Source organism: Pezoporus occidentalis, unplaced genomic scaffold, assembly GCF_034315485.1.
Source record: "Pezoporus occidentalis ecotype Australia unplaced genomic scaffold, CSIRO_AGI_Poc_V1 ctg88, whole genome shotgun sequence".
In the NCBI taxonomy this organism is placed as follows: domain Eukaryota; kingdom Metazoa; phylum Chordata; class Aves; order Psittaciformes; family Psittacidae; genus Pezoporus; species Pezoporus occidentalis.
In genome coordinates this window covers 2104131-2129907 of record NW_026916242.1, presented here as the reverse complement: position 1 = coordinate 2129907, position 25777 = coordinate 2104131, and the positions used below count along the sequence as shown (strand labels likewise).

Sequence of the window (25777 nt, the reverse complement as noted above, 5' to 3'; positions counted from 1 at the left end):
ATCTGGCAATTGTTATCTATAGTAAGCATGTAAAACAGTGTGATTTTATCACAGTAGTGTAAGAGGTACATCTAATTTCTGGGGTTGGTACATTCAAGGACCTATTATTCCCTTAAGAGTATTATATCTAATACCACAGAAAAGGAAAAGGGATGTGTCTGAATGTAAGGCCTCAATAGAAGGTAAAAGAGAGTGAGGAATTTAAACTGAGACTCATGTCAAGGAAAACAGTGCTGTGCAAAAAGCCCTGGAGTCAGTTTTGGGTATATAAAGATAAGACTGAAATCTTGGCCGGTTTTACATTAGGATAAGATGTAAATAGGTCAATACTATGTAGATTACAGATTCCTTTGTCTGATACCAGGGTAGACAGAGTTGAATTTGGTTTTTCCTAAGCCAATGTGAAGTCAGTGCAGGAAAGTATTGGTGAAGCTTTTTATTTAGGGTAAATATGCTTTTTCTTATGATGTCGTTCAGAGCTGGTTCACTCATGGCTTCCCTGTTCCAAGAGAAAGAGGGTAAAACAGCACTAGTTGCCTTGAGTTACATAAAATACAGTAATTGGTAACCTGAGTCCCTGAACACATGAATGAGTTAATGGCTAGCAAGCTGTCCTAGTTTTCAAGTTGTGGGAACATAGTGCAGCCACTGACAGCAACTTTAATTCTGCTCTAACACTTGCTCTCTGATGAATCAGGACTAACATCTTGCACTTACCTCCTCTCCAAAACACAGCTTGCTCAGCACTTGTGCTTCTGCAGGCAGAGTCTGGCAATGACACCCAGCTGTTACTTTGCGGTTTGCTGAGGGTTTATGCCTTCAGCTTCGCCTTTCTAAGCCTTCTGTATTAGACTCTGACAATCCACATTTCTTTGGTGTCCAGGCTGGACAAGTAGCTTATTTATATATCCTTTTATGATTTATCATGCATAATTTGGTGCTGTGGCATACTTGCACAGGCTTTATTCAGCAGCCCAGGCTACTGTTGCAGCTCTAGTGAGCAGTAAAGGCCACCTCTGTACTGTACTGTACTGGCTGTACAGCTGTTTTGTAGGGCAGCACACTATGCTTACTGGGGTTAAAGGTCACCCTGCATAAAATCATAGAGTGCTTGTCAGTCAGATTTTCCTGTTGTGGGTCTCAAGGTGGTCACGTAAGTACACTGGAGTACTGTTGCTTGTGGTGGTAGAAATATATATGCATCCAGGTAACATGGGAGGCATGAGAAATACTTGCATCCAGTGTGAAATCTCAGGTTTTGGTGAGGTGGAGGGGAGAAGAGGGGAAACTGCTGGAGCAGGGCATGGTGTGCCATGCAGTGCTGTATATAACTGCATCTCTTCCTGCTGCCAGCTCTGGAAGTTCTTAGATTAACACTGGCTGAGCAAATGAATGTTTTTCTGCTGAAGAGCTGCTCCTATGGCTCTGTTTACAATCTATATCTAACTCTATCATTATTTCTCAATTTTGAATGGTAAAATACAGGCTCTGGGTCTGTTCTTGTCGTGCAGCTATCCCACTGCTTTAGAAAGCTGAACAGTCTGGTGAAGGGGAAGGTAGACTTCTTGCAACTCCTTAGTATGCTCCTCAAGAGACTTCGGTTAGTTTGGGACCAGTATTGAAACAGACCCCAGAATTGCTTAAGATTAGCAGTTTGCCTCATAATTCTTTCTTACCGTATCTGCCATGCTTATGTGTGAATCTGGTGTATGATCTCTGTTTTCTCTTTTTGGGTTTGGTCTCAGGATGTCTCAGTGGCCAAGCATGGGGTTTGGAGAAAATGAAAACATTAGTTAAGTGTCAGGAATCAACAGTGCTGTTCCCATGCTGTTCTGCAGGAGCAGACAGGCAAAGATTTCCATGCCATGTCCCATGTCCTCAGACCATGCTCATGGTATTTTTAGACCATGCTGTAAGCACTTTTCATTTTGCATCTTATGAAATTCCCATCTTCCCTCAAATTGGATTACTTAAAACTTTGAATTCCCTGCCCTTGCTGCCTTCTGTGACACAGTTTTTAACGCAGTTAATAAATTTAAATTAACTCATGTGCTGGTCCTGCAAAGACACCAGCACTTAACATTATTCACTGCACATTAAGCAAGGTTGTAATAAATTAACTAGGTCTCCATTCTCTTGCGGCTTATGTGTGCTCATCATTATTTTATGTTATGGAAATTAAATAATTCTTCCCTAAGTTCTAATAATGTGAACACGAGTTCAAAATCACAGTGGCAATGTAACAATTAAAGGCAACTAAAGGAAAACTGCAAAAGCTGCAGTAGCTGCTGCTTTCTTATGTTTCACACTCCTTGAACTGTCTTCATTATGGAAGAGGCTGATTGCCTTCTTTGGTCAGCCTCAGCTTTAAAGGAAGTTGCCAGACACTGCAGAAAAGTTGCTTGGAAATGAAGGAACATGAAGACAGAGCTGGGATTTTTCAGAAGAGCCACAAGGGAGGTACAGCTGAGAAAGCAAGGGCTCGGTCTGAGATACTACAGATAATCAAGACTACTCTTGATGCTTAATAGATGGGATTCACAGGGCTTAAGTCGATTCTTCGTTGAGGAGCGTCTTCTGTGAATTCAGTACAGGGTTTTCTGCAAATTTCTCTCTCTTATTCTACTTTTGAAGCATTGGGCTGCTGCTTCTTCACCATTTGTTAGTGCATTTTTCTGTGATGCTGATCTCTCCTAAGTGGTAGATTTCAGGTACTGATACCTCTTGTTCTCTTATTAAAAATATTTTATTGCTGCCAACATTTGAGGGCTTTTTTAATGTCTCTGAAATGAAACTTTCCAATAATAAAACTATTCTTGCCCATGTAGAATAGCAAATAACATAAAGTAGTTATTATCTATTAATAGTGAAAGTTGCATTTACTTCTCAAATCAGTAATGGTGCTTGTCAGTTCTGTATTTTATCTGTGATATTGGACTTAAAAGCTGAGTGGAAGAGGAGAAAGACAGCAAAAATATTTCTCTTCTTCTCTTTCACAGCGTGTTCTGCTTTTTTTCATTGCTTTTATCCTGTAGGTTTGGCATTTGCTTCATTAGTGGTTACTTGCACAATTTTTGCCATGTACTTTTCACCTCCTTATTGCATTGTCTTTTACTAGAAAGCTCTCTTTTCTAAGATGTTCATCTTGTTACCAATTCAACCTATGCCTTTGTTTCACCTATTACATATTTGCAGTATGAAACTGACATGAGCAGTGTTTACTTAGGCCATAATAACTTTATGAAATAAATTACAAGCAGGTATTTATTCATAAAGAGTCAGATTCAGAATAAATTCTCCATTCTTATGTGGATGCAAATTTTTGGGTCTTCAGTAAACGCAGATATCAAGTTCTACTATGATTTTAATTTGAAAGAGATGTGAACAAAATGCTAATTTAGGATACCCTTCTTACACCCATTTCTGTTGTCTTCAGAGTTATTAGCTTTTTTGCATGTGTAGCACTAGTAAATGGTGTTTGCCAAATTCACACTGAATCCATACAGATTTGGCCCAACAGGAGCTCCCTGGGGATGCCTTTTGTAGCAGGTTTTTCTTTTCCACTGGAGACTGCAAACTGCACAGGCACAGTAATCCAAAACTGATTGGTATCTTTCCCTATTTTAGTTTTTACCAAAAGAAACAAACTTGCGTATGACTTGTTCTCTGCAGGTTGCTAGTCCCAGTCAGTCCCTATCAAACTACCTTACTCACTGAACAGCAAGTGGCAGAAAAGTTTTATTTTATGCATGGCAATGAATGATTTGTGATGCAAGTCCTTACTCCTCTCTTCTTCCTTGTATTTATGTTGTTACACGGTTTTATCTTACACTTTATTACCTTTCATTTTATAGGTACATGAACTGTGTGTGTCTTGTTCAGAGGCACAGAGTTACAATGGAGAATTAGCTTCCATGTTGTTTAATATTTTTCCCTTACAGGCATTTAATGCATTGTTTTCTGCATTAAGTTGTCCAATACCATACTTTCGTGCTTTTTAACAAAAGCTGAACTGAGTATTTTCTTCAGATGTAGATGATCTTAGGGTCATTTCCAACTAAATGCCCCACAGCTGCTCCCTAACTTCTCACTCCATGCCTCCTGGTGGAATCAGGAGGAGAGCTGGATAAAGGTAAAACCCACGAGTTAAGATAAGAACAGTTTAATAACTGAAATAAAGTAAAATATAATAATAATAATAGGAAAAAGAGAGAAAGTAGTAAAACCCAGGATACACAAGTGATGCACGATACGCAAGTGATGCACAATACCATTGCTCAGCACCCAGTGACTAATGCCCAGCTCATTCCTGAGCAGCAATCAGCCGCTTGTGGAAAACTTCCCCCAGTTTACATACTGAGCATGATACTCTATGCTGTGGAATAGCATGACATTCTATGCTTTGGAATAGTCCTTTGGGTAGTTTGGGTCATCTGTCTGGGCTGTGCTTCCTCACAGCTTCTTGTGCCCCTCCTCCCTGGCAGAACATGGGAAATGGGGATGTGGTTACTGTGCATAAACTCAACGTATGCTACACAGCTAGACATTTTCTTCAGGGAAATGGAGAAACAACCCTAACACCTGGCCCAGTTCTGGAAAGATTGATACCCATAAGGGATCAGCATCTGCTTTACCAGGCTAAAAATCAGTCTGAGGCAGATGACTTAATGCTACAGGAAAGTAACAGTCAGCATGAGAAAAAAACAGAAACTGCTAATACAGGCTGGTCACAAAACCTGTCACAAAAGTTGCATTGTGCGCATGTATTTGCCGTCATGGCTGGGACAGCATTGCTTGGTGAAAGCTGATGCAGTCTGAAAGTTTTTGTTCCTCTAGAACTAAAAAAGAATGGGACAGTGGGTGGCTGTTGTGGTATCCAAAGGGGTTCTGAAAGGCCATGTTTGTAATCAGGTAACTTGTGAGATCACTATTAAGTATGGAGACTAGAGGTCCAGGTTGGAAAGACTTTGTGTCAGTTTTCTCTCCAAGACTTGTCAGCTGTGTGCCCTGAACATCACTGATGGGAAACAAGTTCTGTTGATCAGAAGACAGGGAGCAAAATGACAGCAGCACTTGTTTTTTTAATGTGTGCTCTTGCCATAAGCTTTCCAGATAGTAATACCTCTTTTTAGGGCAAGATTTGGTAATGCTAATAAATCTCTGAGGCCTTATCAGAGCTTTATTTCATATAGTCTGTGAAGCACCCAGAAGAGAGCGGTTGCATAACTATTAAAGCTATGTAACCTAGAAGGAATTACCAAAACACCTATTGTATTATGCATCTCTTCTGGTCTAATTATATAAACATGCTTTATTATTTATAAAACTGCATCACTTTAAAATTTAGTACTTTGCTTCCTTTCCTTTTCTGCACATCTAAATTTTGCTCTTAAGACTTTGAGAGCTGCCATTTTGAGCGTGCAGATTTAGGACAGGACTGGTCTCAAGTGGCACTGTAACATTAAATATTAAATAGCTGATTCAAACTGCAGCCAAGAGGAAAATCAGATGACAGTCAAATCCTAAGCCAGAAAATTGAAGAGGAAAGCAATAAAGATTTCTCAATTTATCATACCTGCTATTTTGCACATCTTAGTGAGCTGTGCATAACTGTCTCTTTCGTCAAATAACTTGCTTAACCACAGTGCAGGAAATATTTACCATTTGCGTGATCGCTCCAGTTTAACTGAACAGCAGTGTCATGCCAAAAAAAAAAAGCAAGATTTTTTTTTTAATTAACATTCTTTATATCCATTTGCATCTACCAGGCTTTGCAGAAAAACAGCAGATTACCATCACATAAATCCTGGGAAGCAGCAAATTGGAGCAGTGGGACTATTGCCATCAACCATATTGTCACACTTGTAGCTTTGTATAAGACTAGTTATCAGTAACAGAGATATGTAAAGAGTTAGTGGAGGGTACAGACTGTTCAAAGGTGAGTTGCACTTCTATCCAGTTTCTGAACCGATCGAAGGTATGCCATGGAGCTGTCCCGTGCACTAATGGTGTTTCTGATATGGTTTATGTTTGGGTTTTCGGTGTAGAGGTCTCATGATCTAGACACATACAGATGTAGGATTTAATAAAGAGTTAAAATTATTTTAAGAGAGCTTCATTAGGTGAAGGAGATTGTGAGATTGGAACTTGGAGGAGAAATTAAGCAGGAGAGATCTCCGAACATTTGCAAGTGGAAACACATCCATGCGTACCAGGCTGAATGCTGAAATTATGCCACTTGAACTATCAAATTGCCTTACCTTGTTCTGTATTGAGTTCTGTCTGGAAAAGTGTTGGAACTCTGATTTTCTCAATTATATAAAAAGCTGATGTCTCAAAAGAAGGTAGTGATTTGTTGCTTTACTCTTCTAGATAATGATGCAGGCTACGAAGTATTACTAGTCATCTACCAATTCCCTAACAAACCTGTGGGATATCACTGCTCACTGCCGGTGTGTGTTAGGGCATTTATTAGGGAAGGCAAAACATCCAAAAAGATGGCTCAGAGTAAAACACAGTAACATTTGAATTGTCATGTGCCTGATATAAAAGCAGAGTTTTGTACAACTTAACTGGTGTAAGGTCAATGCTTGTGATACAATACAAAAGGTCTTAAATTTAAATCAGTGAGACCATTATATGTTCAAGGTACCAGTAGTCTTATATTTTGGAAGCATTATTTTTTCTGTGGTCTGTCTCCTATTTTTACATTGTTTTTTGCCTAAAAATAATTATTCTCCTGCAGATTTGTTATTGTTTTAGGGGAGAAAGGTTGCTGTTTGTTGGTATTTTTGTTTTTAACTTTAAATGGGAGCTACAATAGACAGTAGACAATGTCACAGAGGCAAAGTTAATCCAGAAGTTCAGAGTCCATTGGTTTTGGGATCATCCTCCAAATACCTCTCCCTAGACATAACAATATAGACAGAATGTGTACCTCTGGCTACATCAGGAGCAGCAGTAATTGGATTGAGTCCCCTTGAGTGAATCAGAAATTTGAAGGCTCTGTTTGTGTTTGGGGGAGCAGAAAAATGCAGTGTGAGGGTAGGACATGGACTACTTCAAGTTGCAGTGGGCATGTGGGAAACTTAGCAATGCCTCCCATTTAAAAGAAATTTAAACAATTCAGTACTGTTTAAACTCAGCCTCAGAAATGCTCCTTTGAGCAATCTCACAGTGAACATACTCTCTACAGCCACAGGCAATCAGTGTCAGCTAGTGATTGCAATAGCCCAGGTGCGTGCTTGCCCAATTCAATCTGGCTGGGAATTAAAATGGAGAACAAGCTGCTTGATGGCAGTTAAAGACTTCTCATCTTCTCCAGAACCATGGCCTGCACCTGTGGAGTTCATGTTAGGCTCAGTTTGGCTTTGAGCCCGAAGCCTGAGTCCAGAGGTCTGTCAGCAACTGCCAGGAGCTGAGCAGAAGGTGACTGAGAACTGCAAATCTGAACTTTTACCAAAGTGAATTTCCATAGGGAAGAACTTAAGGAGTCTACAGTTTCTCTGAAAATAGTTTTCAGAGCCAGTTTCTTTCACTGCAGACAATGTGGTGAGGCTGTAGCCGGTTGCTAAATGGGGGGCTTTTTAAGATTAGCAGTTTTGAAGTGCATCTTGCATCATTGTTTGTGGCCCTGACTGTAGCAAATCAGTGACAAAAGTATTTCTGTAAATAACAGCTGCAATTCTGAAAGCAAAATGGCTGTTAAGTTTTTAACATTGTGCATTTCTTATGTTTCCTGTTTGCTTGTCAAAAGTCAGTTGAATAACTTTGGATCCTTGCACACCATTGCTGGGCAGCAGGCTCTCATTTGGCATCTGAGCTGTAAGAGGTGTGCACTGCCAGGGTATGCTGTAAAGCTGCAGGCTCTGCAAGAGTGCTTTTGTTTGCAGCCCAACTGGCCAGTCTTCCTGCAAAAGAAATACAAAAAAGCGAAAACTGCCTCTTCAGCCTTTCTCTTGAGAGAAGCAGCCCCTTTCCTTGGAGAGAAGAACATTTTAAGGACAGAATTTGTCAGTGTGATGAAGGGAACCCGGTTAGACATATGTATGAAATCAGTGAAGTGCTTGCTCAAGTGTGCACTTAAATAGATTTGCAGAATTGAGCATGATAGGATATACCAGATTAGTTGGCAGAGGCTCTCCAACTTTTCCATCATTTTAGTGCTCTGTATCATGCTGAAGCATCTTTAAAATTTTATTAGCAGCTTGAAATTAAAAGGGTTGGGAGATTAAGATACTGCTCTGGATCAGGAATGCACTCATGTTGAATAAGAGCAGTCAGATCTGTTGCTGCACTCCTGAGGGGCTCTAGAGCATTTGTTTTAAGGCTATGTTAGAAAAGGATTTCTGTTTTTGTTACTGAAGAGTCAATTTTTAGCTTGACTCTTCAGTGCAGTGTGTTGCGCCCATATTTGAAACACTGGCTTTGTAAGCACCAGCACAACCTGAAGGATTGCCAGGACGGCCTTATGTAAACAGGTCTGATTTCCCTCATTCTGAGCTTGAACAGACCAGATGCAAGCCTGTTTCAATCTTTACGTCTTATAGGCATGCTAGAGCAGGACTAAAGTGAACCTCAAAAACCCTATTGTGAGCAGACAGATCAAGTCCTCCAAAACATTTGTTCCTTGAGTGCTTTCATGTGGGTTTGCTGGATTTAAATTAACCTAAAAAGTCTTTCAAGCAGCATGCTTTGTGTGTATGTGGGTCATTCCAATTTTCTCTTTATACAACTGACTGGAGGAGTGTTTCAAGTATGAGGGTGAGGGCAAATTCTCACAAAACAGAGCAGCTTCAGCTGTCATCATCTTTCAGATAAATGTGAATTGATGTAGCAGTTGCCCACAGTGGGGTGCTTCACCTAGTGTCCCCTATTGTATTGCTGTAATAGGGCAGTGAGTATTGCTGGGGGGAACAGATCTTAGTATAGATCTTGCCTTGCTTTTCCTCATCTGTTGGGCTCTGCTACTGCTACTTAAGAGGAATTTGTTACTCTCCCTGTTGGAGACATCCAGCTGTGACCCAAACCCAGTGACCTGGGGATGTTCAGCATGAGCTGATTATGCTTAAGAAGGACCTTGAAACCAGGACATCAGGATACTTGAAAGGATACTAGAGAGGGTTTATGCCACTGGACACATTTGCCCTTCCCTGGGGTCTGTGGCTATTCAGACTGTGCTCAGGCTAAGGGCTTTTTTGAACTGTGAGAGCTGGAACTAGGACAAATTAAACACCCATCTTAATCAACTACCACTCTGTGAATTCAGTTGGGAATGAGACTTGATAATCTCACACTTAAAATATGGCCTTCACTCCTATGATGTCCTGTGCAGAGAGAAAGAACATTTTGCCTAAGTTCCCAGAATACTAATGTGGTTCGGACACTGGGATATACTGTAAGTGGACTTGAGTCCTACTCATAGCTGTTTGCCTCCACTTGCATCGGTTCATCAGTGGGCTGCAGTGAGACCCAAATAGAGAGATGAAGAATCATATGCTGTAGATTGTGAATGATGGATTTCTTTAGAGTGCTTGTTGTAAGAGAATTGAATTGAGAATTCATCTTGGAGTAATCTTGTTGGACAGCTGTGCATTGCATGAAACATTTGTCTCATACCTTCTGGTCTTGTCTGTATGATTTTGAGTGACTAATGCAGCTTCATAACCTAGTTCCTGTCCCTTTCCTCCCTATCCTTCATCCCAAGTCTTGGAGTATTTTCTGCTACACAAAACAGCTCAAGACAAGATGGTCCTACACAGGAGAACTTTGTGGCTAAAAAACCCTTCAGGAGTGTGTGAAAGTTGTGGTGGAGAACAAAATTGAACCTATGTTTTACGAAGCCTGACAGATGTTCTTACTGCTAGGCTACCGAGTAAAAGGGGCAGCTGAGGAGTGAGAACTGCTCATATGCCGATAATGCATCAACAGAGTTTTAGGTTACTAGCTTCCTGCAGCAAAGTAGGAAACTGAGCAGAGTGCTAATTCAATTTCCGCTATGTTCAGAGGCATAGTGATCTGTACGTGACCTTGTGCAAAGGATTAGTGGTGTATCTGCCACTGAATTTCTGACAGCATGTAGCTGACAACTGCAGATAGACTCCTTGCCTTTTTTTTTTCTCTATTCTGTAGCTGAAGCTGATGGCAGCAACATCCCTTAATTCTGACCATTTGTTGTAGGTATATTTCTTCTGTTTGTACTGCCTCATAAATGTCACTCATTCTGTACACAGCCTTTACTTGATTTAGTTTAATGTGGATTTTGTAGATCTCAGTGTATGTTAATTTGTTGGTAATAAGCGTCTAGTTACATCTTTGTCTTTTTTATTTATTTTATTTTAAAAGAGTTACAAGTATGTCCAGTTGTTAAGGTCATCGGTTTTAACAGCTAATGTGCAACATTTACTAAAATGTTGAACATAGTAACTTAGCTAGTTAGAACAGATATATTCACTTACTGCATAATAATAAATACTGTAATAACTTAAAATTAATTTTCTTTCAAACCTTCTTGTGATCATCTATTTGACCTTGGCCACTGGATGTTTTGCTCTTAACTGCAGCAATAAACTACCTACAATTAGTGGTAAAACAACGTGGGAAACTCCTTGGACTTCTTTGCGTGGGATTGAGATTCCAGTTGGGATACTCAGCTGGCAGAATTTCCCTTTGAAGCCCACAGGAAGGCAGCTAGCAGCCTGGTACAGAGCCGTGGAAAGTCCTTTGTAGCTCAGCTACCACCGGAATTAGCTAATTAAAGATGACAAGCAGGCTGGGGGCCAATTCTGACTTTGTTTTGAATTTTTCTTTATTTCAGTTTGACCAAACAAGAAGTTCGTTGAACAGGTTTTGTGGATGTTGTTTAGCGGGAATATGAAGAGGGTTTTTTACTTACCAATATTACTTATTTTTTTAAGAAGTTTGCACTTTGAGCAGCTTTGTCAGTTACCCAGTTCTGAGCCTTTACCTTCTGATGCTCAGTCCAAGAAGACTTGTTTGGCAGGTAGAGAAAAAGAGGAAAGTCAACCAATAGCATATATTATCATATACTTGTATGCATGTGTCACCTTTGTAGCATTCAGACAGCTGGAGCAGGCTGAGTCTTTGGGAGTCCCAAATAATACCTGGTGGTTCTTGGCTCTGGGGTTTTTCCAAAACTCCAGGAATTCTCCTGCAGGGCACTCCGTGGCTGTAATACACATCCGTGGCACTGGCAACACTTTGGAAAGTGGGTGGAAAGTTAGACAGGGAAATCAGTGTTTCTGAATTTGCTTGTTTCAGGAAAAGGCCTTTTATTTCCTCTGAGGAGACAGCTGCAGCAAATGCTTCTATCAGAGTCTTCCAGATGTCCGTATAGACTGGAAATCCCTGAAACCCACTATCTAAAACTTGACATATTTTAAATACTTTAGAGTGCCTTTGAACTCCTCTACAGAATATTGCATCTCCCAACAGCAAGCCACAAATGTCCTCAAATATGGTATGCATTTTGCTTGGAGAAATGTGAAATAAAGGTGATAGCGAAAGGATTTTTAAAACAAAAAAACTCTTTGTGAGGAATCATAACTGCTCACACTTAAGAGTGACAGAAGGGCACTGGGAGTGAGCAGCAATGAGATTAGGTTAGACAGTTTTTCCCTCCAAATAGTTTTATTTTCAGCAACAGCCTTCAAACCTTCACTAGATGAGGTATATAACCCTGAAGTTAAATGACAGGTTTCCTAGCAGTAGGACTGACCTAATGAGAAAACTGTTGCTCAGATAAAACCTTCCTTCATATTGTTGTCCTTGCTATTTCTTCCATGTGCACAATCTGAAGATTTCCACCAGCAAAATTAACATTTTTTGTCTCAAAAATATTTTCAGCATGAAAGCTGAAAGCCATGTAGCTAGTGTGAATGAATTCTTGAAGGAATTGGTATTTGTATCGTATCAATTGAATAAATTAATCTCTGCAGTGTTGTGGAGGTTACAGGGTAAGAGAGTTTCTGTTCAGTTGAAGTATCACACTTTAAAATCTCAGTGATGTTCTTATACTCTCCTGTACTCGTCAGAGGACTATTTGTATATGACACAACTTTCTTTCTAAATACTTGCAAAAGCAGCTTTGAAGAGGAAGGTTTGGATTAACTTTCTTATACATAGGAGCATTTTCAGTTTGAAGCCATTCTGTTGATGTCTGAACATGCTTCAGTGCCCGTTAACCGTAAGCTAATAGTTTTGCTAGTGGAGAGAGAGTCGTAAGTGTTGTAAAATACGTAATTGAAGATGATTCATGCTGTAGTATTGCCTCACACTAAGGAAGCTAGATCTTATCCCGCTATAAGCTTTATGAATAGTACTTCACTGGTGTTTCTCAAGCATGTTTGTGTGTTCTTTCCAACCCTTGGAGGAAAAAAAAAAAACAAACCGAAACAGGAATTCCTCTAAGAATTTACACTGCATGAGGTTTTGATTTTATTTCCTCATACTTCCATTGACTCTTCTTTACTAAGCCAGTAACGGGTCCAAAAGATAGGAAGATGCTCTGTATGTCTTTTTTTACTGGGGAAGAGAGAAGGACGTAGAGGAAGAGGAGAGGATGATTCTGTATTAAATCTCCTGCTGGTTTCACTCTTATTTCCCATGGCATCTTTATCCTAGCTTCTAATTTGCCTCTATCTGAAAAGAAAAACCTAGAAGCCTAACAATTATTTTGGGAAAATGTGGAATCATCTTTATTAAGGAAATTCTTTGGTAGTGGATGTAAACTGTGGATATATGACTGTATCCATCCTATCTGTCTGTCAAAAATGATCTCCCTAAAACCATGTGCTGGAGGCTGCTAAGTGAATTTCCAGGTCATTGTGGATGATGCTTTTTCTCAAGTCTGTATTTGATGTGCAGCATGCTAAAGTCACCTGTTCAAGGCTTAATAAAATTTCTTATTATCATTGTCCTGGTGCCTATTAACAAGTGAACTTCCCTGCAGTAGTCATGAGAATTGTCCTCTCTCTCCTCCACTGCCCTGCTAGTTTTCATGAAACTTAAAAAATTAATTATCCTTGAAATTTTGTTTTTTCCTGTCACATTTAGGACACTATTTTCAGAGGGCTGGTGGCAGGGTGGGAAAAGCAGGCAGATGAGCACAGTGCTTGATAACAAGTTGTAGAAGACCAGACCAAAATTTTGCTTCAGCTTCTGTTGATGTGAACAGGGTGTAGTGGTTTGGCAGTGCTATAAGAAATCATATGTTAAACTGTAAAATATGTAAACCTGTATCTTACAGTTAATCCCTTGTACCTTTTGCAGGTGGAGATTTACATTTTACCTCTATATATTTACTTATGGAGTACGGTTCCTGAAAAAGGTAGGCATTTATATTACTATGCTTTCATAAGACATCACAAATTTGTTTCAAGACTTGTATATAATATAAAGCACAAGCATAAAACTCATGTTCACAAAGAATAAAAAGTAAAATTTAATTTGCATTTGTGAAATAAATTGCTACTGGCATTGGTAAAGAATATAAGTTCTTATCAATACTTAATGGGGTAAAAACGCCTACAACTGGTGTAGCAACATACCTAGGTTACTTTATTACTTTTAATTCTGAGCATTAAGCTGGCAGTAAGGTTTACCACAATATTAATCTCAATTTCTGTATCATCCTTTATAAATGCCTGTGGCAGAGGTTCCTTTTTATTAAAAAACAAAATCCATTAATGTTTTAGAAAATGCTTTTTATTTGCCTGTTCTTTATCTGACATACTGTGGAAAGAAGTTTCCATGGAGTTTCCCATCAATGCTGTGTTCCTGGTGATATAAGCAGAGAAGGGTGTTGATGGCTTCTAAACACCCTGGTGTAGGTCTGTTAACCCTGCCACAGGTGGTAATATGTATTTATGGTACAAATTATTTTTTACAGCATGACTAGTTCTCAGAGCTTTTGTGTAAGTGAGGCCCTATTTGTGTAATTCTGAGAGGTGAAATTAGGGGGAATGTGTGGTCTCAGTGTGCTTACGTAATCTTATAATCTTCGTTTTGGACATGAAGTGGATACAGAAAATGGATCCTGAATGTTTCTGGTACTTTGTAAGTAAAAATAGTATTAAAAAAACCCTCATCGTTTTTATGATTCTAATTAATGAGGCTGTCCCAAGCGCCGGGCAAGTTGGTGCCAGTAGGAATGATGATATGCCAGTCCAGAAAGTGCACATCAGAGCCTTCTCAGCTGTTTAGTCCCAGTAAGACCCAGGGAAAGTGTGTGCACCAGTCCTCCAAAGAGACGAGCCAATACATAATGTGCAACCCCTCACTGCCTTTTTGAATATTTACAATTTCTGTGCGCTTCATCCATTAACGTGCCGTATGGTCATGATACTCTGTTTTCTGCCTTTGATTCCATCCATGTCTGTGGTAGGAAATACGAGAATAGTTTTCATAAGCAATTTTCACAACTTAAATTGTTGGCCTGTGGGTGTGTAGAGAGCATGACTGTGGGTTCATAGGATTCTGTAATACACAAGGACACTGAGTCTTTATCTTCTGAATTTCTTTACTTTATTACAGATTATCACAAATAATCACCATTGGTACATTAGCAAGTATCACAAAATGACTACTACAAAGCATACTTATGATTAAAAAAGCAAATCTTTCTCAACACAAAGAATATGTCTGTTCTAGGAAAAACTCTGAATACCAGCATTTCTAAAGAATAAGAAGAGTGCAGTAAATGCATGCTTCATTACAAACCATTGTGAGCTGTTTCTAAAGGCTGAGCTGACATGCAAAGTGTAGGGTGTCTTCCTTCCAGTTCAGCTGAAGTTTGAGAAGGGCTGGCTGATGTAGCATGGTTGCTTCAACAAGGTATACCTATACTGTTACTTGCTTAACAAAGATCAGCTGTGTAATTTTGATGTAATTTTAACTTTCAGTATGTTTAATTTTTACAAAAAGAACTTATTCATTATGTAATTGTGTATGTATTGTTAATTACTCATTTTTACACAGTGTTGCAAATGAGTCTGGCAGCATTTTATGCTATTGTCATTATTCCAGTGTTCTGCTTTGTATACTCGGGTCATTCACATGGAATGTATGCAAATCAACAAAATTATGATTGTGATTGTATTTGTATTTACACCATCTCCCTAGCAACATTGTGTAACTAAGAGGAAGTGCAGGCTTTTTGCTGTTTATCAAAAACCAAACATTTTGCTGCATCCGCTTGAGGGGGGAAATCTGGGTTTGGAAGGAATAAAATCTAGACCCCAGAATCTGGAGGAGTTGCTTATTTCAGAACTTCACTACAATACCAAAATGGATAATGCTTTTTAGTTTGTCTTGGTCTTCTTAATGGAATAATTTCAAAGAAACACTTAATTGATTCCTTAGGAAGCTCATGGGAAAAAAAGTTAAGCATAATAAATTCTCTTACAAATTTGATAGAAAGATCTTTTCTTCAAAAAGCTGTTTTTCCTGGAGAGAATGTCAGTGGTGTCGTGCTGTGCTAATGCTACAGTAGAAGTTTGCACCCTTTCAAATAAAAGTTCTGCTTAAGACCATCCCTAGTATACCTAGTCCAGAAGAGTGATAAGCATGGTGAGTAAGCCCAGGTGCAATGGCTGTCCCAGAACTATCACAGCAACATATGCTGCCTCGTTGGGAGAGGGTGAGAAAGAGTAAATACTACAGATGTTCCTGTTTTGAAGAATGGAATATGCCACCAGCATAGCACCACATTGGCAACATTCACATTGGCTTTTAAAACCTAAACTAATGCTTAGTTGATACATAACTTTGGATTGTTGGATAAGATATTGTGATGCAGTACGTCTTTCAAACATCCATATTTTTTTGAGAAAAACTGCATTTTGTTGCTGTTCAGATGGACAGAATCACTGGATGCTGGTTAGTTTGTCCATTTCTGGATAGCTAAGATGCCTGATTTAAGAAATCTGGTTTTGCCATCTGGTGTGGGAAGTGCTCCTTATTAGTTGCTCTCATGACTTCTGCTCTTATGAGGTACTGCTCTTAGAGAAGTGAACCAACTCAATAGTACAAAAGGCTCTTCCTAAAACACTACACTGAATGCATTGCCTCTTTTATAGTTTCTTTGTTGGCTCTTGAATTGGGAGGCAACAAAATACTCCGACTTCTATATTGTCCTTCCCCCCAGCTTGACCTAGTCTCCTTGCAACCTGCCGTTCCTTTGCTTTGCTTCATACATTCCTAACCTGATGGGTACTTTGTTTACATTTGGCTCTCTTAAATGTTCCTTCTTTAATTTAAGGATGAAATTTAGCTTTACCTACAAGACTGGCATGGGGCCCATAAATTACTTAATCATCACTTTGAGTTAGTTTTGAGGTCCTTTGCTTTGCACTGGCCCTTTGCCTAGAGATGAATTTCACCTTTTAGATTCTTTCTCAAAACACTTTTCTCGTAATGGCCCCAGCACATAAATGCTCCTTTATCTTCTAATGTCACCTTCCCTATTTGCTGCATAAAGCAATATCACTGCATCAGTGCAGTATCAGAAGTGTGGGTGTCTGTGTTTCCTTATTCACATCTAACAGCCTAAGGAAGACCTAGTCAGGATACTCCGGCAAGCCACCATTCTTGCAGAGAATATCATTAGGTCTTTATGGCTTTGTAAATCTTGACAAGCTTATCTAGCTTTTTGGGAAGATGTGCCCAAGCTTAATAAAGCAATAATTAGTTAGCAGATTTATCAACTCTTTTTTAGTTGTTGAATTGTGATACTGTCAGCATGGTATACATACCAACGTTAATTTATTTTTAGAATGGTAGTAACTAACTGCAGTAAAGTTTTACATTTGCCTGGCTAGAACATCTTGCAAGATGTTTCAGCTTTGATTTTCACTTTCCTATAGAAGCATATGAAAGCTAATAAAGCTGTCATTCAAAGCAATCATAGCTCTCTCTAGAATGCCGTGGCAAACTTGTCTTTGTTACCATCCATAGCAGGAGTTAATGGCTGATCTAGATAAAGAAATTTCTGCACTCACTAAAATAACCTGTAAGTCTTTGTAGTAACACTGCACATGATATGATTTATCAATTCTTTTCCCATGCTATAGTTGCTGAGTACATTGCTGGAGATTTAAAAGCTTTCTTCTCACTGAAAGCTGTATCTCTTTATCAAACTGTTCTCTTGGGTTTTGTCTTTTTTCCCAATAACAGATATATGCTGTTGACTCATAAATAAAGTAACAAAAAAAATTCTTACTTTTGTTGAAATGTATTTTCAAAAAAAATCTCAATTCACAGGGAGAAATGTCTGACAAAAAGCTTTGTCTTCAAAGTTTGCTCTATTGCAACAGAACCTGTCAATCTATATGTTTTAAATACATTTTTATCTTAATGGTGTCTGCAGGACACTTAGATTGGGCCATTTGCTCACTAAAGTTCACCATGAACTCCCGAAAACCTTTTAAGTTGGGAAGGCAGAGGATTTGCAATAGGGTGTCCTGCATGTGTCTGTAGTTGTAGGCCATGGAATCGTGATCACTGACATTGCATGTGATGTTTTTTATCAATGTAAAATGCTCAAAAAAGTGTGCTTCCACCTTCTCTCCCTTCCTCTATCCATATGGACATATGCTTCCCACAGCCTCTGGATTGTAACAGCTGCTTCACACACTCTCTCCTGCATCTTGCCAACTCCACCACTGAACTCTCGAGGCAGTAGACCTTTATGGAGTTTGCGCTGGTCTTGTCCTCAGTGTCCCCTAACTCAAATGGGTGTATGTTGTCAACTTGGTCTTTGTTGTGACATCATGTCATTCATGAAGTGACATTGTAAGAATTAATTTCTTTCTTATAAAATGTACTGTTGATGGCATACACCATATTCTGCTGCTTTGATTGTTTCTTGGGCCTAAAAAAACTACCATTAGTGTCCACCACCTTCAGTCAAGAGGTGATTTTTAACTGCAGGGTGCAGCTGTGTCATTGGTATGTCTTACAAAGGTTTGTAGTATCAAGGAAATACATGTTTCTTCCAAGAATTACTCTCTTCCAAGAGAGAACTAAGTCTGGTAAGAGAATAGGGAAGGCAAGACAGTTGCTCTCTTACTCAAAAATGGAGCACACATAGAAAAATAGCTCACAGCCTTCCAGATACTCAGCCAAACCGTTGCATCACTTACAAATTGTATCTTAATAATGTATATGTAAGAAACCGACAGACTTCTGTAAAATTTTTCCCATAGTTACTAGTATTTAATTGTTGTATTAGACATTTCTCCCTTCCCCAGCTGTCAGCCTTTTTTTTTCTCCTTTGCATCAAAATAAGTAAATTAATATTACATAGCTGGTTTAATTTTATAGGGGGTTTGCTGTCATTGTCTCTAACTAGTGAAGTAATTAATGACATGTCAGTGTTAAAGCATCTCAAATATTAAATTGTTTCCTCGGTCTTGGCTTCTTTTTAAATGTTCCATATAAATTCTTAATTCTTGCTTTTTCAAATCCTCTCTAATGTAATGATTGCAACTGTAGCTATCTCAGGCATATTACCATGTGGTGTGATAGTGGGATGAGTTCTGCTCATCTTTGATTCATTATCTAGGTGCTCCTGCTCCGGCAGGGGGATTGGAATCTCTCTAGCATACTGTGATACTGTGAATCTCTCATTTTTGAAGTGAAATGTATGTTTGTCTCTTTTTCCAAACCAGAACTTTCAATTAGATGAAAATGAACTGTTAACTTTCTTAGGTAATGAAAACAGATGTTGGGAGATTGATGGATTTGTCAGTCCACCCCAGCACCCCATAGCAATGTGTGTTTCAGGACATGCCTTGCAGTATGGTGGCTAATGCACTGAGGGGGTGAAATAGGTGATCATAATTAGGATTTGAAATCACCTCTGTTGTTTCTGATCCCTTGTGAGAAGAAACAATTGATGTAAATGTAGGTTAGAGTTCAAACCGATTCATTTTTCACCTCAAATATTACCATTTTCAAGGGCAGATTTGATCATGAATATTCTTCTGTGTGAAGAAACAGACTGAAACACAACTTTCAAAGAGAAGATGACACTTTCTTTCATTACTCACTGCCAACTCCATTACTCACTGGTTTCCACAGCAGATTTAAATGATTTTTAAATGAATTGGGGCCAAAGAGTAAGTGGCCCACAAAATTCTTTAATGCAAAGCATTCACTTTCCCATATGCTCCTATTGTCCCCATTCTTGGCAAAATAGCGAATATGACCATCCTGTCTTGATTTTCAAGCTTCTAAAAGAGATGTTAGGTCAAGCCTCACAACTTTTTGGTAACATGGAACGAAGCAAATCCTTTTACCTAAGTGCTTCAATGCTTCATCTGAAATGAAGCCCAAATAGAAATAGGTTTGTATTTCTTTTAGAACACCCAGAGACTCTCTCCAGAGTAAATGTTTATTTTGATTTTTTTATTCTTTTTATTTCTCTGTTTCACACTTTACTTGTCATTTAAGGGTATAAAAACGGAGTGTGGGGTTTGCTTTTAGTTTTACTTATTTCCATGGTTCTTATTGTTACATTAAGTGGTGAAAAAGGTGAATTTAATTTGTTCCATGTGATGTATAGATATATATTCATACAAGATAAAAACTGTAAAAGCCTAGCGTTAGGGGATCTTGAATGTAGAACTTACAAGTTCTATATTTACTCTTTTGTAGCCTAACAGTAAAGACAGTGATAAGAAATCATTGTCTATCAAACTAGAATTTGAGGGGGGTGGAAGGTATTGTGTACCAGAGCCCTAGTAGTGTTGGGAAAATTTTCATCTTCGTAGGTAATGCATGACAAGATAGCGCTAGTTAGTGGCTTAGAAGACCTGTGTCCAAATCAGTCTGGGATGTAATAACATGGACTCTTACACAGAGGTCTTTGGCCTCAAGTGCCATCATTGCTGTGAAATACGATTATGAAAATATGATATGGCCCTAAGTCTTTATCATGATAATAAATATACTACAGCATTCTTTGTATCTTTGTAAATATCTAATATTTGAAGTGTAAAAGATAACTGACCAATTATATTTCCACTCTGATCGTGTATATGCAAATTCTTCCCCTTTCTGACTGCAGCTGAGATTTTTCAGCACTTCCATTTATTTAATTTGCATATCTACAAAACACTTCCTTGCAGAGCACCACACCAGTATTGATGCCAACAAGACATTAAGTCCAGTGGCATTAAACTTACTGTTTTGCTTATCACTAACACAGGAACAAGATAAGGTTTTTGTTTTCTTCAGTAATATTTGCAATTACATCAGTAATGGCTTGGATCATTAAGAGTTAATGGTCTGATTGTGCTCTCATTAAATGGAAAAAAAATAGCATTTGCTTCAGTGATAAAGAAACAGAGTAAGAATTTCAGGATTGGATTATTGCTTGCTTGTTGATCCTTGGTGCTGAGCAGTATCTGTAAAATGCTGTAGAATAAAAAAACTTTACAAACATCTGGAAGAAAAACTTCCAGGTGACATATGGTGGCTTTTCACATTCAGTTTCTTTCCTTTAATTGCCCATGAGAATTACAAATTCACAGAAGAAAGACAGAGCATGAATTCCCTGCAGTGAGAGTCTTCTGAAGACTAAATTGAGACTTAGGAACCTAAAACTGAGTGTACGTATTCTACTGGGAAAAGGACCATCTGCCTGGATAAACAAATAACTTGTGACTTGCTCGTTTTCAAATTTAGAGTTAAAGTAAGACTGGTGATATGAGGATGCTGTGCCTATGTTTAAAAAAATGCCAGGTGCAACAACACATACTGTATGTATGTGGCTGGTGGAATGTCAGTTCTGCATCTCCCTTCCTAAGGAGTCATCCCATACAACAGAACTGTCTGCCATGCAATTGCAATTGCTGGTGATGCAGATAGATTGCAAAACAATAGGAAAAACATACTGAAGTGTAAATTTGACTCCCAAAACCTACTCAAGTAGCATAAATGTATGGAAGGCACCTAGAAAAATAGTAGTGTAGTAAGGAGGGAAAAAAAACCCTGAGAGGCAGAGCTTCACTTATGTTGTTATGAAAATACCTCTTTCTTGAAACTATAGAATGTTTCAGAAGAAGAAAATCGACTGCTTGTCCTTGTGTGTGCACTAGCTGCTGAGCTAGCCAATTACTGTGTGACAGCAGAAGATGTTCTGTTAGTGTCCTACAGTTTTCTATGTGTGCTTGGAGAGAACCTGGTTTCCTAACACTTTTTTGTGAATGAGGGTGCTTTGTTCTGCTGCTTAGCTGAGTTGGCATGTTTTTTGCCTCTTTTTGGAATAAAATAGCAACAATGATATATACAGATGTTACAGCCCTGTGAGAGTAGTATAGCATTTGCAAATGCCATTTTGGATTACTTATAGTCAAGAATTTTAGAGCCTAAAGTCAAACCATATTCATTTGAAATACAAAAAGAGAACTTGTTACTCCATTGTGTGGTGACTGGGTTTTGACATCGTTTCTGTATTGCACTTCATCTCTATCTCTTGATTATTGAGATTGTTAATCTTGGAGGAAGTAAATAGTTGTAGATATGCATAGCAACTTCAAAGAATTGTTATTTGGGGAAACAGGCATCTCAAGATTGTGAGTTCATATCCCTTTGGGAAATAAGACCTGGACACAGGAACAATGGGATGTTTACCTGAAATGGAGTCTCATTTGCCATTCTTGGTTTGGAGTTTTCCTGCTATTTCTCTTTCTGTCAATTTTGCAGCTATTTTGGTGTTCAGCTGTTTAATAGCTTCACTGTATGCTGTGTCTTGCATCTCTTTCACTGATATATCTTCTTCAGTTTTCTTCACTGAAGGTCTGTTCTGGTTGTGATCATATGTTCAGATGTCGTCAAATACATCTCCATTTATTTTAGCTGTTAAAAGAAAAATCAGAAACAGTAGTATACACATCATCATTAAATTAAATGTGTGTCTCAGTTTCTGGTCACTAAGCTGATAAGTTGGTGATGGTTTATTTTAGTCAGGTTCAGGACCTAATTAAAACACAACTGCTGTCACTCTGTTTGCTCTGGTTAGTCATAGTAAGATGTTCTTAAGGACCTCCAAGAGGTGGTGGGCTCTTAGTTTGTCCAAAGTAGTGTTGCAGCGCAGATGCTCCTGGAAAGTTACTGGAAATTGAGGAGTTGCTATTAGTGTAAAATTGCTACAGCACTTCTGTGTGCGTTTATGTTATTTAATCTTCTTTCCTTTAAATAGAAACTTTACTTAAAAAGCCAAGTGGATGAAAACCACACACTGCTGGTGTTATTCCAAAGTTATTTACATTGTTGGAAAATTACAGTTGAATTGAGTCACTTTAACAATTTTAAAGAGCAAGTATATGTTATCTCTATTATGAAAGACATATTTCATTGTACTCTCTTCACCTGTTTCTTTCTCAGCCATATAGGGTCTCAGCGGGCTTGTGGGCTGCTCAGCATACATTATAAATGCTTTCCTACACTGACTCAGTAAGGTAGCTTAATTCAGTCACAAATTATCTAATACACAAGGAAGGTTCTAGTTTCACAGCTTTATGTAAGTCTATTTTGACACTGGGGCTGTTTTTTAATTGATTGTTCTTCTTAGAGCTAAGTCGTATGTCCATGGAGCAGCAGGTTTGATTGGTTACTTGTTTGTTTGTCTGTTTTCCTGACCTAGTTTATGTAGCCTTGCAAAGACTGATCTGACCTTGGAAAGCCCACCATGAGAGAGATCACTGATAGTTTTCTGCATGCTGTACAGCATTTGTTTTCTGACCTCTCTATGCCAAGAATGCCCATGGGAAACATCATGGATTATCTGAAGATGAGTAGCTGGGAGGGGATACAGCTTTATCACTGAAGTTTCCATGGAAAGGCTGGTTTATCATAGTGGCCAGTTTCCCTGTGGTCAGTTCTTCTTTTTTTTTTTGGACAATTCAGGGCTTGTTGGGCACTGGGAGTGGACTGTTCTGGGAAGAAACTAAATTTTACATAATGTTATATAGTCTTCCCTTTCCCGTATACTCCTCAGCTACCTCATAGGTCAGTATTTCCTACTTTCATCTTTCCTTGTCAGATCACTACACTGCTTTTCCTCACTTCTTAAAACTGACTTTATTAGTTTGGGGAGTGGATTTGGGAATTTTGTAAGTGTGCAAGTTAGGTATGTTCCTGTGGACTACAGAAAGGCTGCCTTCTTTCATTCCTCTCTTGTTGCTGTCTTTTTACAGTGATCATTTTATCCAGTATCAACACATTTCCCCAAAGAAAAAGATAGCTATGGCCTTGATGTAGTTCTTGGGTCAGTCGTGGTCCATTAGACTTGCATCAGGGTCTTTCATCTCTGGAAGTTATTTGTTCCTGCCAGTTCTCTAAAACATGAAGAGAATAAATAAGGAGCTTTATCTTTGTACACTGCAATTTCCAAAGTGCTAGTGAGAACAGGGGTGGGGGTTCTGCCTCCCTTACTGGTGTCTGCTCTGTCACCTTGTGGTTCAGTGAGACAGAGGGCAGCTGGGATTGTGATAGAGCAGCTCTGGAGGTGCAGGGAAAGCAAGCCAGGGTGCAGCTGCTTTGAAGCCAGCTGATCTTTCTCAGTTGTCCAGTGACTCTTCACTGTAGTCACACGACAGGAGATACACATGGCCTTTTCAAAAAAAGCCTCATGCTGGTTGCAGTGTTTTATTGAGCATGATTTTTAAGAATGCTTTTGAAGTCATCCTGCCAGTTTCATGGGAGATTGGTTGTGTTGCAGCAAAGGTGACAGCATCTGCAAAGAGCTGTTTGGATATTAAAACAGAGCATAACCGGAAATAGTCACTGATTCTGTATAGATATTGCTGAAATGGATTCTTTCAAGCTTGATGATAATTTTTGCAGTTGACATTTCAACTGTTACACTTACTTGGGAAGCTCTGCTGCATTTGTGGTTACTGTGCACATCAAGTCATGATACTGTGAGGTCTGCAGTGGAATGAAGCTGCTAATAGAGAAGATCCCTGACTGCTTTCAAATAACCTTATGTTACTTCCTTAGTTGCCATTGGATTGAGAAATTAAAAATCTATCATTTCCTCTTGCTGCACCTGCTGCATATAACTAATGCTTCTGGATGTTTTGCAGAACAGAATAATGCAAGAAACACAGCATCTTGGAAATATTTATACTGCTGTTTGGAATATGTCTGACTGTCTGATTCTTGACTACTTAAACCAGGCTAAATTTTTCTGGTTTTAATGCTGAGATACCAAAGCATGAGTTTGTGAAATATCTACCACCTTGGTTTAGACGAGAACTGACTCTAGAAAACAGCATGGCAAGAGCTTGAAGGGGGAAGTTTGCATCCAGAGCCTGTGCTGGTTCCCTCTATCTCCTTCATTCTCGATTTACTGGAAGCAGGCATTCAGTTAGGCACTTTTACTAGTCTGGACTACACCTGTTGTGGTGTTTCCTTCTCATATTACACCTGAAAGGTTGTTGTATTATCTATTACTGAAACCTTGTAATTACATTTGTTCAGTGAGCTTATCTGCCCAATACTGGATAAATACTCTCATTTAAATGAAGAATGTCAGAGGCCACGCTGGAGCCCTTTTAACACAATACTGATATTTGATACTTAACTGTGCTATTAACAGAGGGATAATGTGATATGTATGCCACTTAGGGAGGAAATGAAGCCTGTCTTTAGCAGATTGCACTTGCTTTAAAATTGATTTGGACTCTCTTTTTTTTTTTTATAAATTTTTCTTTTAAATCAGAAAACAAGTTGCTAAGTGATGAAAATTGTCAAGCTAAAATAATTTGGGATGTTAAAATGGAATCATACTCATTCCTTTCTGTGAAAGTTGGGCTGACCATTAGGTGCTAAATAAAACAATATCTAGTTCATTGTTGCGAGCAGGAAAGAACTCTCCTGTCAGAGTCTCCTGTTGTGGAAAAGGGGAAATGTCACATTACACTTTTAAATGAGCATCATGAGTAGGAAAGGTTTCCAGTAAGACCACAATTAGATTTCATCTAAAGGAAAAGGAATTTCTTTCAGATATCTCTTCAAAAGGGCATAAAAATTGTTGAGGGCATTTAGGAGAGATTAATAGAGTGCTTTGGATGCCTGAGATATAAATCATGAGTCATGCTGTGAGAAAGATCAAAGTCAGTGGAGAAACTTAATTTTAAATTACTCCAACCCTTCAGTGTACATCAACAAGAAAAATGAATGCATTTTGGACAACGAGGATTTGTAAGAAAAGGCCTGTTAGCATAGGAAATAATTTACTGTGTAAGCTAAACTGGCTGGCAGAATTTATCTGTGGGTAAAAGGAAACAAAGTTTTTCAAAGAAACAAGCAAAAGGAGAATATTGAAATACCCTAATTCATCTGTAGGACACTGATGCAATGGGACTTTCAAATGTAGACAATGGGGACAAATTTTACATAAGTAAGGGGAGGAAAAGCAATGCACTAATTTAAAAAATATGTCTAGAGTTGAACTTCAGTTTGTCTGTTTGGAATCCAGCTGGGGGTATTTAATAACATCAGAGTAATAAGTAAATGCTCTATAATCAGCAATTTGGAGAGTTACGCTGGTACTGAGCCATACCAGCATCTCTAACTACTTATAGATTACACTGCTATTCAGGACAGTAAAAGAAGGGCCTCCAGACCTTGCATCCCACTGTGGACTGGTTGCCAATTTTCACTTAAGCACACTATTCATCATCTTGGCAACCCAGCTTTCTGAAGATAGAAATTTTTCAATGACCTATATATAAAAATGGCAAAT

At 38.7% G+C, this 25777-nt stretch overlaps 1 protein-coding gene across 7 annotated transcripts in view; it reads left to right on the top strand.

Moving 5' to 3' along the window:
• CERS6 (ceramide synthase 6) overlaps positions 1-25777 on the top strand; it is a 123756-nt gene that overhangs the window by 47141 nt on the left and 50838 nt on the right. For all 7 annotated transcript variants that reach the window (XM_062604744.1, XM_062604742.1, XM_062604747.1 and 4 more), the window contains one exon: positions 13291-13348. In XM_062604744.1, coding sequence (XP_062460728.1) covers positions 13291-13348 — 58 coding nt within the window. The remainder of the gene's footprint in view (positions 1-13290; positions 13349-25777) is intronic.